Raw genomic sequence first — 17,232 nt, 5'->3', positions numbered from 1 at the left:
CCTTTACCACCCTTTCAGGCAGTGAGTTCCAGACCCCCACCACCCTCTGGGTGAAAAATATTCTCCTCAACTCCCCTCTAATCCTTCTACCAATTACTTTAAATCTATGCCCCCTGGTTATTGACCTCTCTGCTAAGGGAAACCGGTCCTTCCTAGCCACTCTATCTAGGCCCCATATAATTTTACTTCCTATTGTGGAAGTATTCTTACAGTCCCCTCCTGAGTCTATGACCAGTAGTACTTAATTTTCTTCCAGGGGCTGGGGGAATGGATTTGCAGGGCAGATGGATTCAATGGATTCTGTTCTGATAGTTAACTGCCATGTAAATTTATGGGAGCGCAGTGTAGTGTGGCTGTCATCACAGCACCTCTAAACTGAGATACAGAATTGTTTGGTCCTTCTGTTATTTTAATCAGGTGGCTCCCAACTAAACCTTGTAGCTTAAGGCATCATGTTCTGCTCTAACTCCGTGAACTGCATACCTTGGTGGCTGAACCATCCTATTTTCTTTGGCACGGAGATGGAATGGCTCAACTGCAGTTCTTGCCTAAGGCGATGGCTGAGCTTCATTGCATTCAGGAAGTTTATGCAGTCCTGCCTAGTTGCTCACAGACTGAGTTAGTGTGTTGACTGGATTAAAATGACCAAACAACAGTGTTGGCTGTATACTGATGAGGATGACATTTTGAAGACTCCGGTGTGCAATCATTTGCTCATTTGCACTTTGGCTGCATCGTGTGTTGCTATTGGCTAACAAACGGGGTGTAAAACCTCCAATGGGATTGGAAGAAACACTCTGGATTAGAAGCTACTCTTCTTCTTAGGCAGTCCCTCGGAACCGAGGATGACTTGCTTCCACATTAAAAATGAGTTCTCAGGTGACCAATTAGTCCAATGCGGGACCTGCAGTCTCTGTCACAGGTGGGGCAGTCTGTGGTTGAAGGGGCGGGTGGGTGGGGTCCTTGGGTTGACGTGCGCTGCCTGCGCTTGGCTTCCGCTTGCTCCCGGCAAAGAGACTCGAGGTGTTCGGCGCCTTCCCGGATGCTTCTCCTCCACTTTGCGCGGTCTTGGGCCAGGGATTCCCAGGTGTTGGTGGGGATGTTACACTTTTCCAAGGAGGCTTTGAGGGTGTCCTTGAAGCCTTTCCTCTGCCCACCTGGGGCTCTCTTGCTGTGCCGGAGCTCCGAGTAGAGTGCTTGTTTTGGGAGTCTCGTATCGGGCATGCGGACAATGTGACCCGTCCATCGGAGCTGATTGAGCATGGTCAGAGCTTCGATGCTGGGGATGTTGGCCTGAGCAAGAACACTGACGTTGGTGCGCCTATCCTGCCAATGGATTTGCAGGATCTTGCGGAGGCAGCGTTGGTGGTACCTCTCCAGTGCTTTGAGGTGCCTGCTGTACATGGTCTCTGAGGCATACAGCAGGGCGGGTATCACTGCTGCTCTGTAGACGTATCACTGCTGCTCTGTAGACCATGAGCTTACAGAAGCTACGATCAGAGTGCTGTTCTCCGACAAGTGTCACCCCAGTGCACTTCACTAAGCTAACTATCTGCTCAAAGTTTGGCATGCTATGTTCAACTCTGTACTGGATTCTATAAAAGCTGGGGATTAACAAATAAAGATGAAAAAACATGAATCCTGATGTTGTATGCTTCTTCTGTAATAATAGATATTAAACATTTCCTCAAATATTATAATCAGGTATTTAAAAGAACTATTTCCAAAATTATGCCTAAATACCCAAAAAAAAATTGGTGAAAATGATAGGTAAATAATTATGTGCAATTGATCTCGTCCTCCTCTTTTAACTGATGCATTCAACAGTCTACTTGAAAAGAACAGACCTACAAGAGAATGTGCGATGAGTTAAATGGTTAACTGAAACACACTGATAATTGGCAGATCTGCTGTAAAAAAAGGGAGGAACTTTAGCTGTTGGCGAGACTACAATTCTGACTGAATAAAAATAATGAATGGGCAAATTAAACATAGGAACTGGAATCGGCCATTCGGCCCTTCTAGCCTTTCCGCCATTCTATTTAAACCATGGCTGATCTGTACCTCAACTCCATTTAGCCTTTATTCCATATCCCGATACCCTTACGCTCGTACAACATTGACAGGCAGGAAAAGGCCAGCTGGTCCATCAAGCCCACTTCAAGCAGGCTAACAAAAATCTATCAGTCTCGGTCTTGAAAATTTCAGTTGGCCCAGCATTCGCAGACTTTTGGGGGAGTGAGTTCCATATTTCCACTATCTTTGTGTGGAAAAAGTGCTTATAAAAGACCTAGCTCTAATTTTAAGATTGCGCCTTCTTGTTCTGGCCTCCCCCACCAGAGGAAACCGTTTCTCTGTAATTACTATATCGAATCCCTTAATCATTGTAGAAACCTTGATTAGATCACCCTTCACACTTCTAAACTCAAGGGAATACAAGCCAAGTTTATGCAACCTGTTTCATAAATTAGCCCTTTAAGCCCTGGTATCATTCTGGTGAATCTGCGCAGTACCTTTTCAAAGGCCAAAATATCTTTCCTGAGGTGAGGTGCCCAAACTGAACACAGGGCTCCAGATGGGGCCTGACCAAGACTCTGTACAACTGAAGCATCACTTCCTCACTTTTGAATTCCAATCCCATTGAAATACAGGCCAGCATTCCATTAGCCTGTTTGATTACTTTTTGTACCTGTGCACGAGCTTTTAGTGATTTGTGTCCCTGAATACCTAAATCTCTTAGCTCCTCCACAGCTTCTAGTCTCTCGCCATGAAGAAAATATTCTGTTTTGTCTTTCTGTGATCCAAAGTGGATGATCTCGCACTTCCTCACTTTGAACTCCATCTACCAGAGCTTTGCTCACTCACTTGTCTGTCTATGTTCCTTTGTAACTTCCTGCTCCCATCCACACAACTTACTGTGCCTCCTAATTTAGTGTCATCTGATTATTTGGATATACACTTTTCTATTCCTTTATCCAAGTCATTAATATATATGGTCAAAAGCTGCGTTCCCGGCACAGATCCATTGGGAACACCACTTGTCACATTCCGCCAATCGGTTAACAAACCCTTTATCCTTACTCTCTGTCTCCTACCTCCCAACCAATTACCAACCCATATTATTCAATTCAATTCAATTTTATTTGTCATATATGCAGCAGACGTGTGTACTGCACAATGAAATGTTGATTTTTACGAGTCCTCCCAACATTGGAATAAATATGGCATAACAATGATAAAAATACTAATAGACAGTAATAATAAATAAAACAACAGTAATAAATTAATCGTTCATGAGTCTTATGGCCTGGTGGTAGAAGCTGTTTCGAAACCCGTTGGTATGAGACCGTATGCTTCGGTATCTCTTACCGGACGGGAGCAGGGCAAAGAGGTTGTGGCTGGGGTGACTCGCGTCTTTAATGATTCTCAGGGCCTTCCCCCGGCACCTCTCTGGGTAGATATCCTGCACAGCAGGTAGTTTAATTCCTATAGTGTGTTGTGCAGCTTTCACTACCATCTGTAGAGCCTTGCGGTCTGTGGCGGTGCAGTTGCCATACCAGGTAGTGATGCAGCCGGACAGGATACTCTCGATGGTGCACCAGTAGAAGTTGGTGAGAATCTGGGGGGCCATTCCAAATTACAAGCATATGATTGAGTTAGTGATGCAAAGAATAGTATTGGGTGAAAACAAGACTTTTGAAACATACAAGGAATCTACTAGGTTATTTTTTTTATTAGAACAGAGTGACTTGATAGATGTGTTTAAAATTCTGAAGGGATGGGACATAGTAGATGAAAACAGACCGTCTCCAGTGAGTGAAGGATCCAGAATAAGGAGACATAGACACAAGATTAAAAGTAAGAGATTTAGAACCGAGAATAGGAAAACCTTCTTTATGCAGTGGGTTGTGAGGCAATACGGGAGTTAGTGATTGAAGCCAAGATCATGCTAACATTTAGCAATAGGTGGTTGAAGGGAAAGTGGATAAAGAGATACAGGAATAGGACAGGCAAATGGGATTCGGACTGCTGCGTTTGTGGATGACGAACATCAACACTGGATGGGCCGAATGGCCTGTTTCCATGTTGTAATTTCTATGTAGTTCTAGGCGATGAGGTAAGTTATACAGACAGCCGAAATCAGGTTTAAAAGAGTAATGGGAAGCCTAAAGCAACATTGAATGTAAGATTGCTGAGACTATCTCGCATAACAATGTAAGATTCTTCCAATATATATGCAGTAAACAAAGGATGAAAGAATATATTGGTCCACCTAAAATGCTATAACATCAATGAAAGTTCCTTTAAAAAAAATCTAAATTATAATATCATAAAGTGATTCTTTGTGGTAGTTCTTTGCTATATGATATAGCACACATACAACCCTTTAATAAACTATCTCTGAACTAGATTAGGAAACTGTTAGAAATGATGAGCAATAACATGCAATTATCTTGTCTTTTTGCAAAGGTGTCATTGTCAAAGCAAACATGCTTCTGCAATTCTACTGTACTTTGCAAAAGAACTGTACCTGCAATGGACTCTTGTACCATCTCAAGACAACCTTGGTGTGTGTTACTTGTGCTGTACAGTTTGTTATGAATGAAGTTGCTGTTTGTCTCGTATTCACAGTACATTTCCAATGAAAAGAATGCTCAATTTTCTAGGTAAAAGAATGTCCTAGTGGATGATGATTTGTCTGAAAGTTGTATTTCAGTGTTGCTTCTGTGTGGCAGGCTTGACCTTCAGAAAATAAATCCCCTTCATACACAAGAAAACCTGTCTCTCAATCCAGTGCAGTTTATTTTAGCATGAAGCTTGCTCTTACACAGCTTAGCCCATAAAGGTTCCTTTCTTGTCAGCGCCTTCTCATGCAGCAGAACGTTCCACTATTTCAGCACCACAGGGTATATCTTCTGCACCGGCTGCTGTAGGTGAGGCAGAGCGAGGTATTGATGTCCAGGACCCTTGGGTCCTGTGCACTGGTATTGTGTGTCAGCGGGACAAAGGGTTGGCGCCAACCATCCTGCTGTATGCGCCAGTAACTAGAATTAATTACAAACCAATCGAATCCGTTGCAGCCAATTGGTAAACTAATTGGTAATTTTAGCTGAACATCTATACTTTGTTATCTGCCTGTCTGTAACGGTGTTTTCAGAGCCACTTTTGTTCTCCGCTCTCCTGCCTGACAAAATGGCCTTCATCACTGCAAGGGGAAAGATGCGCACCAACGAGTACGGGGGCCACTCCAGCTGCTTGTCTTGTTTGTGTTCCCTTGTTCACAAAACAAGCCTCAGGTTACTGGTGCTTGGAGGTGCTCTGATTAGAGCAGATAACACGGAGCTGAATCAAATACTACAAGGCTGCTAGGGTGCAGTAATCAGCATGCCATTTTTCTACATGTTAAAGAATGCTTCAGAGTAAAGTTGGACAATGGCTTTTTCCTTGAGCATTCTTGGGGGGGAAAAATACCCCGTCTGTATTTTAATATATATTATCACACCTGCCTTCATGATATTTTAAAGGCTAGGTGCTGAAACGTGACTTTCTTAGCTTAGTTTTAGCTCAACACTGGTTTAAAGGAGTGAGTAGCTGGAGACGGAAAAGGTTACTTAGAATTACATAGAACATACAACACAGAAACAGGCCATTCGGCCCATCCAGTCCATGCCAGCACTCCACTCGAGCCACCTCCCATGCTTCCTCATCCAACTCTATCAGCATAGCCCTCTATTCCCTTCTCCCTCATATGCTTATCTAGCCTCCCCTTAAATGCATTTATCCTATTCGCCTCAACCACTCCCTCTGGTAGCGAGTTCCACATTCTCACCACTCTCTGGGTAAAGAAGTTTCTCCTGAATTCCCTATTGGATTTCTTGGTGACTATCTTATATTGATGGCCTCTAGTTTTGCTCTTCCCCCACAAGTGGAAACACTCTCTCTGTGTCTAGTCTATCAAAACCTTTCATAATTTGAAAGACCTTTTAAGTTACCCCTCAGCCTTCTCTTTTCAAGAGAAACGAGACCCAGTCTGTTCATCCTTTCCTGATAGGTGTACCCTCGCAGTCTAGCATCATCATTGTAAATCTTTTTTGCACTCTCTCCAGTGCCTCGATATCCTTTTTATAATATGGCGACCAGAACTGCACAGGTTTTCTGGAAGCTAAGGTTAAGCAAAGGGACATCATCCCTCAGACCTTGATAACTTAATTGCGAAACTAATCAAAAAATTTGCTTGTACAAAAAATGAATATGGGCACAGAAGTATTTTTCCCACAAATATAACACTCTATTAATGCCCTCATTACATTACAGTATAAAGTGTCAGCTTGGCTCCATGGTAGCACTAAGTCAGAAGGTTGTGGGCTTAAGCCATATTCCAGGACTTGAGCATATATCTAAGGCTGGCACTCCAGTGCAGTACTGAGGGAGTGTTGCATTTTCGAAGATGTCATCTTTCAGCCGAGATGTTAAACTGAAGCTCCATTTACTTGTGGATATAAAAGATTCCCTGGCACTTTTTTTGAATAAGAGCAGGGAGTTCTATCAGTGTCCCGGGCAACATTTATCTCTCCACCAACACCACCAGAAACAGTTTCATCTCATTGCTGTTTGTGGGATCTCACTATGCAAAAGCTTGGCTGTTACATTTCCCGACAAAAGAAAAGTAAATCCTTATCTGTAAAGTGCTTAGGGATGCCCTGAGCACATGCAAGGCGCTATATAAATGCAGTTCTTTCTTTTCAGCCAGTAATCAGCAAATTCTTTAATATATTGCTGCTGATGAAACCTGTGACTTCAGTGGCTGCGCTATAGTCAAAGCAAGAAGGCAGATATGAACTCTGTTGCCAACAAGGCTGCCTGCAGTTTTTTCCATCTGCAGGCGGACCAGGTGCTCAGCTCGTCCTTGGAGGTGAACCATGTGGCTTCTCCAGACATTGAAGGTCCATAGCCAGAAATGTGTGTAATTGGTTTGTGTGTTGCAGTCGGTGCTGTGCAATCCATCCCATAATGTAAGTGGGACAGTTTCTCTTCTGCACGCAGACTATTACGGAATAGATTTTACTAGATGTGATTAAATTCTGCAATATAAAGGAGTTATAAGGTGCTAATGGTGTACCTTTAAATAGAGGGCAAGGAAACATGCATTTAGCTGTTCGCCAAGGTATAAATATTAATTGCAAGTATACACTTGATATTGATATGTACAATAACTTACGAATATGCTGAAATTTATAATGTTTTTCCTTGAAATAAAACTGCCCAGATTTATTACTTGCCATGATTATTATGGTTTACTAGTGAATCTTCTGCAGTCTTGTGCACAGTTGGTCAGAGGAAGTGTTTTTTTTCAAGCTGTTTGTTGTAAAGGGACTAGAGAAGTTACTAGTGGGGTACCGCAAGGATCAGTGCTTGGGCCTCAGCTATTCACAATCTACATCAATGATTTGGATGAGGGGATCAAATGTAATATATCCAAGTTTGCTGATGATACAAAGCTGGGTGGGAATGTAAGTTGTGAGGAGGATGCAAGGAGGCCTCAAGGGGATATAGACAGGCTAAGTGAGTGGGCAAGAACATGGCAAATGGAATATAATGTGGAGAAATGTGAAGTTATCCACTTTAGTAGGAAAAATAGAAAAGCAGAGTATTTTTTAAATGGTGAGAGATTGGTAAATGTTGGTATTCAGAGGGACCTGGGTGTCCTTGTACATGAATCACAAAGTTAACATGCAGTTGCAGCAAGCAATTAGGAAAGCAAATGGTATGTTGGCCTTTATTATAAGAGGATTTGAGTATAAGAGTAATGACATCTTACTGCAATTATATAGGGCCCTGGTGAGACCACACCTGGAGTATTGTGTACAGTTTTGGTCTCCTTACCTAAGGAAGGATATACTTGCCATAGAGGGAGTGCAACGAAGGTTCACCAGGCTGGTTCCTGGGATGGGGGGATTGTCCTATGAGGAGAGATTGAGTAAACTAGGCCGATATTCTCTGGAGTTTAGAAGAATGAGAGGTGATCTCATTGAAACATACAAAATTCTTACAGGGCTTGACAGGGTAGATGCTGAGAGGCTGTTTCCCCTGGCTGGGGAGTCTAGAACCAGGGGTCACAGTCTCGGAATAAGGGGTCGGCCATTTAGGACTGAGATGAGGAGAAATTTCTTCACTCAGAGGGTGGTGAATCTTTGGAATTCTCTACCCCAGAGGGCTGTGGAGGCTCAGTCGTTGAGTATATTCAAGACAGAGATCGATAGATTTTTGAATATTAAGGGAATCAAGGGATATGGGGATAGTGCAGGAAAGTGGAGATGAGGTAGAAGATCAGCCATGATCTTCTTGAATCACGGAGCAGGGTCAAATGGCCTACTCCTCTCCTATTTATTGGGCCAACATTTGCAATCGGAGGCTTCCCGCAAATGGACGCCTCCGACCAGCAAAATGTCTACGAAACTACCTGGTGGCCCGGGAGGTACAGAGGCTTGCAATCCTGGGCTTCTCCGGGTCCGCGCGGGCAGAGCCCCACGTATCCCAGGGGCGCAAGCGGTTCATAGGCGCTGCTGGGATCACGTGGGCTGGCCCAACCAATAAAATAAGGGAATCCCCATTCATACTTTTAACAGTTCTGTACGTATGAGTGGGGATCACTTAAAAAAATAAAGCACGAACACATGAAATAAAAAAAATTTTAAATTACATATTTAAAATGAATTAAAATGCCATTTAATTAAATATTTTAAACAAAAATTTAATTTTTTGAAGAAAAATTTAATGTTTTTACCGGGCTAAAAATAAACTTACCTTTTTGAAGAGTGTTTTTAATTTATAAATAAGTGATAAAATTTTATTTTTCTATTTTTTAGAACTCTTATGCTGGTAAAAGCAGGCCATATTACCAGGCGTAAGAATTTGGCAGGCATTCAGCGGGCGGAAGTTGTGCAAATAGCGCAACTCTCCACCTGCAGAGGCCCATCTCCCGCAGATGCGGAGGCTCTGTCGAGAATTCTTGACAGATCGCAAGTGCTGGGTTTCAGCGCATGCGCTTCGCATGCCTAAACCGGGAACTTGTGCGACCCCTACGGGCATGTGCGCACCCTTGGGGTTTGCAAAATACAGCCCATTATGTTCTTCTGTTACAGTGCCATCTCCGGAGCAAGTGAGAATAACAGGCATTCTTATACTGTAATATTAAAAACAAAAGCAGACAATGCTGGAAAGATTCAGCAGGTCAGGCAGCATCTGTGGAGACAACAGGCAAGTTAACGTTTCAGGTATAGACCCTTCCTCAGAACTGGTAGCTATTTATAAAAAAATATATACCCACACACACAGAAAAAGGGATATGGGGATCGGGCGGGAAAGTGGAGTTGAGGTCGATGATCAGCCATGATCTTATTGAATGGTGGAGCAGGCTCGAGGGGCCGTATGGCCGACTCCTGCTCCTATTTCTTAGGTTCTGATGTTAAAAACAGAAAAACACCCAACACAAAAATAAAAAACACATGCACGCATACAGACACATCTGTAAAGTGCTTAAGTGGCGAACAGGAGATGGTCAAATAGCAGAAGTGATATTCTTTTAATATTGTTTCTGTTGAGGTTGTTGCATCATCTCTGGGGGAAGAAAGAATCGCAGTCGTTGCTGTTAACTGTTGCAGAGTTACTTATTGATTTCAATAGATTGGAGACAGAGGCCGTGGAGCAAATTGGGTCCTATCCTCTTGGCCATGGCACAGGGCAGCAGACCTTAAGGGAGAGAAATATGACCAAGGATAGGGGTTGGGCAATGTGTCTGAGGTGTCTCTTTAGGAAGATCTAGCAAAAAGGAAGAAGATTGGTGAACAGCAGATGTGGTGTGTATTTCATTATGTTGGAATATTTGAAGACTAGCTTCAGAACAAGAGCAGGATAAAGTTGCAGCTGGAACGATTTGCACCAAAGACATTAGGTTTTTAGGTAGTTTGTGAACAGCAACAATCATAGCTGGCGTCTCCAAATAACTTTACTGAATCCTTTGGAACCATGCAGGAAGGCGACTGGAAAATCCAACAGTTCTATAATGCAGTTATGAAGAAACTGTATACAGAAAAGTGAACGCAAATTCAAATTATGTTTTTTTTTGTTGGCTGGTTGGTTTGCCGTCTTTGATTGTACTGTGTGTGTGTGTGAAATTTGCCTCGTCATTCAGAAGGGCAGCACTAATGATCTATTTTGAGATTTTTTTTTTGGCTGTCATTCAACCTGTTGAACCTGACTTTAAGCTAACAGTTGTCATGTTTGTCAGCAACCGCGGTTTTGTTTTAAGAGACGTGCCAGTTATAAACAAATCACGCGGAGGAGATCCAGATGGCTGCCGCTGGGGCATCAATCACTGATTGTAAATATCAGAATGCAGGTTGGTATCTAAAGTAAACATACAGTAGAGTTTGTGTTCAGATACTGGGACCGCTGTTAAAATTAAAGGTACAGTGTTGCTGCTGGGATGGTTAACATATTCGTACCAAAATACTCATGGAAAAGTTACACTTAAATCAGTATCTTTTAGTGTTGAGCCAATATGCCTCTTGTGTGATGACCTTAACTCATAACTTCAAATTGTTGCCACTTCTAGTGACAGACTATAACCAACATCTCTTCACCCACTGTTATATACCTCAAGATGCGCTCTCCAGACACAACGTCAAGTTTGTAAGCATTTTGCATTTGGGAATTTGTGTTGGTTTAATTTTAAAGAAATCCACCAGCAGCATTCAGCAGAGTGGATTGTTTGTACTTCAAGGGGACCCAGCACGCCTTTCTAAATCCGCACAACCAGTTCACTCTCTTTGAAAGGTAACAGATTGTTCTTAGCAATGTAAAATATCGTATCCTGTCACAGTTAATGGTTGTCTACAGGTAGTTTAAGATTGATATTTTATGGGAAAGTTGTTTCCAACCATTGTCTTGTGTTAGCCTTCCAAAATATAACTCATTGTTTGTTTGGTTTCATAAGACCATTGTGGCCTTGTCAGTTGTGTGTGTTTTGGATACTTGTCAAAGTTGGGTGCTGAAGGCAATCTTTAAAGATATGCTTTTACATCAAAGGAGATAAGTTGGATAAAGGTCCAAGGGCTGGCTCATTTCTGTATTTGGCCAATATACATCTGGGGCTCATAAAACTAAGCAATTACTTGCATACGACACAAGACTGCGTTATTTCAAGAGCTTGTCAAAAGGAGCAGGAAGAGCAATGGACTCTTAAAGATTCATCATAGTTGTATGCATTGTAAATTACTCTTTCTGCCACACTGTACATCACAGTTTTAGTCAGCACAACGTGGGTTTAGTGTTTGCTGATATTTAGGTAGGATGTTTTCTACACCTCATGTCAATCTAGGAAGCAGAAAATATCAAACAGTTTACCATGGTCAGAGTTCAGTTTTAGACGAGGACTATGCTAACTTACTACAGTAGAGAGGGAGATATGCAGGTTTCAGATTGTCAAGGATTTGGTTCCCCCCACAGAAGGAAATGGTGTTGGACAAAGTGGAACTGTTATACTAAAATTGGAACGATACAGAGAAGATTAACAACAACAACTTGCTTTTATATAGCACCCTTAACGTAGGTAAACCTCTCAAGGCACTTCACAGAAGTGTAATCAGACAAAAAAAAGTCTGGTCTTAAAAAAGGTAGGTTTTAAAGAGGGTCTTAAAAGAGGAGTGAGAGGTAGAGGAGGGGAGGTTTAGGGAGAGAATTCTAGAGTTTAGGGGCTAGACGGCCGAAGGCACGGCCGCCAATGGTGGGGCAAAGGGAGTGGGGGGATGCACAAGAGGCCAGAGTTGGAGGAGCGCAGAGTTTATGGACCATTGTAGGATTGGAGGACGTTACAGAAATAGGGTGGGGTGAGGCCATGGCGGGATTTGAACACTAGGATGAGAATTTTAAAATCAAGGTGTTGGTGGGTTGGCAGCCAATGTAGGTCAGTGGGAAAAGGGGCGATACTTGGTGTGCTTTAGGATACAGGCAGCAGAGTCTTGGATGAGCTCAAGTTTGTGGACGGTGGAAGATAGGACGATGGACAAGAGAGCATTGAATAGTCGTGTCTGGGGTGCTAACGCAAGCATTGGTGAGGGTTTCAGCAGCAGGTGAGTTGAGGCTGGGGTAGGGACGGGTTATGTTACAGAGATCAAGTAGGACACCGAGTTTGCAAACCGTCTGATTCAGCCTGCGATGGTGGCCAGGGAGAGGGATGGAATCGGTGGCGAGGGAACGGATTTTGTGGTAGGAGCCAAAGGCAATAGCTTCGGTCTTGCTAATGTTTAATTGGAAGAAATTGTGGTTCATCCAGGATTGGATGTTGGACAAGCAATCTGGCAACATAGGCAATAGAGGGGTCGAGCGAGGTGTTGGTGAGGTAGTGTTGGGTGGAACCTGACGTTATGTTTTTCACCGAGGGACAGTATGTAGACGAGAAATAGGAGGGGACAAAGGATTGATCCTTGGGGGACTCCAGAGGCAACAGTGTGTTTGGGGAGGGGTGCAAATAAGCCATTGCAGGAGATTCACTGGCTACAACTGAATAGGTAAGAGTGGAACCAGGCGAGGGCAGTCCCACTCAGCTGGACAACGGAGGAGAGAAATTGGTGGAAAATATGGTGATCAGTGTCAAAGGCAGGTCGAGAAGGATGTGGAGGGATAGTGAACCACGATCACAGTTCCATAGGATGTCATTTGTGACTTTGATAAGACCGTTTCATTGCTGTGGCAGGGGTGGAAACCTGATTGGAGAGGTTCGAACATGGAATTAGGGGAAAGATGAGCACGGATTTGGGAGGCAACAACACATTCAAGGACTTCGGAGAGGAAAGAGAGGTTGGAGATAGGGCAGTAGTTTGCAAGGACAGCGAGATAAAGGGTGGGGTCTTTTTTAGGAGAGGGGTGATGGCAGATTTAAAAGCGAGAAGGATAGTATTGGAGGAGCGGGAACTATTTATAATGTCAGCTAGCACGGGGCCCAGGAGGAGAGGTTGGGTGGTCAGCAGTTTAGTGGGAATAGGCTCGAGAGCACAGGAGGAGGGGTCTCGTGGACAAGATGAGCTTGGAGAGGGCATGATGGGATATAGAGGGAAACTAGAGAAAGTTGCGAGTTCAGGGCTAGGACAGGGATTAGGGGAAGCACAAGTTGGTGGGGAAGGGAAGGATGCAGCAGAGGCAGCTGAACGGAGGGTCTCAATCTTGGTGACAAAGAAATCCATGACTTCCTCGCACTTATTGTTGAAGACGAGTGTGGCGAAGGGTTTAAAGAGATGTGAATACAAAATCTATAACCGTACTGCTCGGTATGTTTCACAGTTCATATGGACAGAGCATGAACATTTTCAGCCTACGAAACCTTTAAAAGAAAAGAAAATTCAAACTATGAAACAGAAATATGTTGGCGTTAATTTAAATACATGAGCAAATAAGTAAAAAAGGCATCAGCCTCGTGACTATAAATAGCACAGTTTCAAAACAAGACTCTATTGTCTGGGTAATAGAGCTCCAGCACTTTCCAACCATTTCCTTTGCGTTTTATTCAATTAGTTACTTAATTCAGAGTGAAATAGCCAACGGATTGAACAGTCTGACAACTGTTGGGCTCTCACTGGTAAAATAGCCACATTCTTGTGGCAGAGTAGAGGGAGTTACTCTCTGATCATAAATCAGCGCTGCTTATGTTCTGTGGGAGAGGAGAGGCATGCAGGAAGCATTACTTGCAACCCAACTGTAATGAATTTCTTTTCTCAGGAGGTGCTGATGATGCTGGATAACTACGTGCGAGATTTCAAGGCATTGATAGATTGGCTCCAGCTGCAGGAAAAGTTGGAGAAGACAGATGCGCAGAACAGGTAGTGCACTACAGCGGACATTAGACACTTGAACGTAATTATTGAAATGGGAGATCTGCGTTCTGTCGAACTGACGCCCAATCCTAAATGTTCTAAAGAAGGATGGGCTGTGACAACATGTATGGGGATGGAGGCATTGGAGAGGAACCTCATGATGCCAGCAAAATATCTGATGCTAGGCAACCTGTTGCAAGCAATTTTAAAACATAAGACATTGGAAGATAGACAGACTGAGAGGCAATTCTGCAGACACTTTGTCGTATTTAGGATTATGTAGCAGTTCAGATGACTACAGTTAAGCATTGAAGAACAAAGAGTACTTTTGGTACACAGTATATATAATATACTACAGGTTGAGCGTCCAAAATCCGGAGATCCGGGATGATTGGTGGCAGGGTCATCCGGAATCCGTAAAATGTTCTGGAATCCGGAACTCCGGATTTTGGACGCTCAACCTGTGCTTCAAAAAGCCATTAACTTTTGTTGTCTTTTTTTGAAAAATCTTATGAAAAATGCGAGTGATGCAATAAAACTTTAGTGTGTTTTATCCTCCTTAATCTGCACAGCTCCACTAAGTGTTTCCGCCAGGCTGCGGCTGCGGCACCACGCCGCCCTGGTGGCCTAGTGTGGGCCATCGGATGCTCTGCAGAGCTCGCAGCGTCCCTCCCCTTTAACAGAAGGGGAGGGGGGGGCGGAGAAACGCGTCAGCGCTACGCGGGAGCGGCCCAGGCATTTCCGGACTTCGGAACGTGTTCCTGATGTCCGAAGTCCGGAAATGCCCGAGCCCAGGTTGCGATATTTCCGGACTTCGGACATCAGAAACACGTTCCGAAGTCCGGAAAAACACGAAAACCGGTTCGGCCTCGGTCCCGAGGTTGCCGGATTCAGGACGCTCAACCTGTATTTTTAAATGAATGTACCTGCAATTTGGTAGGAGACAATCTTCAATTTAATAATTTTCCTTGTGCAGATTCATCGTTCTGAGTTATGATGTGTACCCAATTGTTACACACTGTGGTGTTTTGGGGTGAAATATTATTTTTTTCAGATCCAGATCAATTGGGGTATTAGGAATTGGCATCTTTACTTGGCTTAGGCTACATTCTGAGTTAGGTTTCAATAAAGGGGAGTTCAGAGAGCACTGAAGAAAATGTACTCATTGCTTGTATGTTTTTTGAAATAAAAAAAATTGAAGAGGAAATTAAAATGGTTAAAGAATGAAGAAACGGGATAGTTCTCAAACACATCAGTTTTTGGACTTTGATAAGCTGTAGTGGAAATTTTCATAACTATTGTCCATATCAGCAATATCTTACTTCAGATCAATTTATTGTTGCTGTAGGTGTTGTCTGTTCCCCTGATGCATGATATCAACATGCTTTTGGAGTGGAGTTGTCGTTACATGAAATTGTATACATACTATTATATAGTATTTACAGCACAGAAACCGGCCATTTGGCTCAACGGGTCTATACCGGTGTTTATGCCCCACATGAGCCTCCTCCCACCGTACTTCATCTCGCCCTATCAACATAACCTTCTATTCCTTTCTCCCTCTTGTACTTCTCTAGCTTCCCCTTAAATATGAACTTACTCCATGGTAGCAAATTCCACATTCTAACCACTATCTTGAGTAAAGAAGTTTCTCCTGAATTCCTTATTAGATTTATTAGTGACTCTCTCTCTCTCTCTCTCTCTCTCTCTCTCTTCTATCTATCTATCTCTATCTATCTATCTACTATCTCTCTCTATTCTATATCTCTCTATTCTATATCTCTCTATTCTATCTCTCTCTATTCTATCTCTCTCTATTCTATATCTCTCTATTCTATATCTCTCTCTCTCTATTCTATCTCTCTCTATTCTATATCTCTATTCTATATCTCTCCTATATCTCTCTTCTATATCTCTCTATTCTATATCTCTCTCTCTATTCTATATCTCTCTATTCTATATCTCTCTATTCTATATCTCTTCTATATCTCTTCTATATCTCTATTCTATATCTCTATTCTATATCTCTATTCTATATCTCTATTCTATATCTCTCTCTATTCTATATATCTCTATTCTATATCTCTATTCTATATCTCTCTCTATTCTATATCTCTCTCTCTTCTATATCTCTATTCTATATCTCTATTCTATACCTTTCTATTCTATATCTCTTCTATATCTCTCTATTCTATCTCTCTCTATTCTATATCTCTCTCTATTCTATATCTCTCTATTCTATATCTCTCTATTCTATATCTCTCTTCTATATCTCTCCTATATCTCTCTATTCTATATCTCTCTCTATTCTATATCTCTCTCTCTCTATTCTATATCTCTCTATTCTATCTCTCTCTATTCTATATCTCTCTCTTCTATATCTCTCTTCTATATCTCTCCTATATCTCTATTCTATATCTCTCTCTCTCTATTCTATATCTCTCTATTCTATATCTCTCTCTCTCTATTCTATCTCTCTCTTCTATATCTCTCTATTCTATATCTCTCTCTCTCTATTCTATCTCTCTCTATTCTATATCTCTCCTATATCTCTCTCTCTCTATTCTATATCTCTCTATTCTATATCTCTATTCTATATCTCTATTCTATATCTCTATTCTATATCTCTATTCTATATCTCTATTCTATATCTCTCTCTCTATTCTATCTCTCTATTCTCTCTCTCTATTCTATATCTCTCTTCTATCTCTCTCTCTCTCTATTCTATATCTCTCTATTCTATATCTCTCTATTCTATCTCTCTATTCTATATCCCTCTATTCTATATCTCTCTATTCTATCTCTCTCTATTCTATATATCTCTCTCTCTATTCTATATCTCTCTATTCTATATCTCTATTCTATATCTCTCTTCTATATCTCTCTATTCTATATCTCTTCTATATCTCTCTATTCTATATCTCTCTCTCTATTCTATATCTCTCTCTCTATTCTATATCTCTCTATTCTATATCTCTCTCTCTCTATTCTATATCTCTCTATTCTATCTCTCTATTCTATATCCCTCTATTCTATATCTCTCTATTCTATCTCTCTCTTCTATATCTCTCTCTCTCTATTCTATATCTCTCTATTCTATCTCTCTATTCTATATATCTCTATTCTATATCTCTCTCTCTCTATTCTATATCTCTATTCTATATCTCTCTATTCTATATCTCTCTATTCTATATCTCTCTCTATTCTATATCTCTTCTATATCTCTATTCTATATCTCTCTATTCTATATCTCTCTCTCTCTATTCTCTCTCTCTATTCTATATCTCTATTCTATATCTCTCTCTCTCTATTCTATATCTCTCTATTCTATATCTCTATTCTATATCTCTCTATTCTATATCTC

General features: G+C 41.9%; 1 protein-coding gene across 3 annotated transcripts in view; it reads left to right on the top strand.

Annotated features, from left to right (window-relative positions):
- Window positions 1-17,232, top strand: part of scaper (S-phase cyclin A-associated protein in the ER) — a 339,292-nt gene that overhangs the window by 57,722 nt on the left and 264,338 nt on the right. For all 3 annotated transcript variants that reach the window (XM_085972324.1, XM_085972323.1, XM_085972325.1), the window contains exon 5: window positions 13,774-13,874. In XM_085972324.1, coding sequence (XP_085828450.1) covers window positions 13,774-13,874 — 101 coding nt within the window. The remainder of the gene's footprint in view (window positions 1-13,773; window positions 13,875-17,232) is intronic.

This window comes from Somniosus microcephalus, chromosome 32, assembly GCF_052327205.1.
Source record: "Somniosus microcephalus isolate GS21.2 chromosome 32, FLI_Smic_1.0, whole genome shotgun sequence".
Classification (NCBI taxonomy): domain Eukaryota; kingdom Metazoa; phylum Chordata; class Chondrichthyes; order Squaliformes; family Somniosidae; genus Somniosus; species Somniosus microcephalus.
This window is presented reverse-complemented; position numbering and strand designations above follow the sequence as displayed.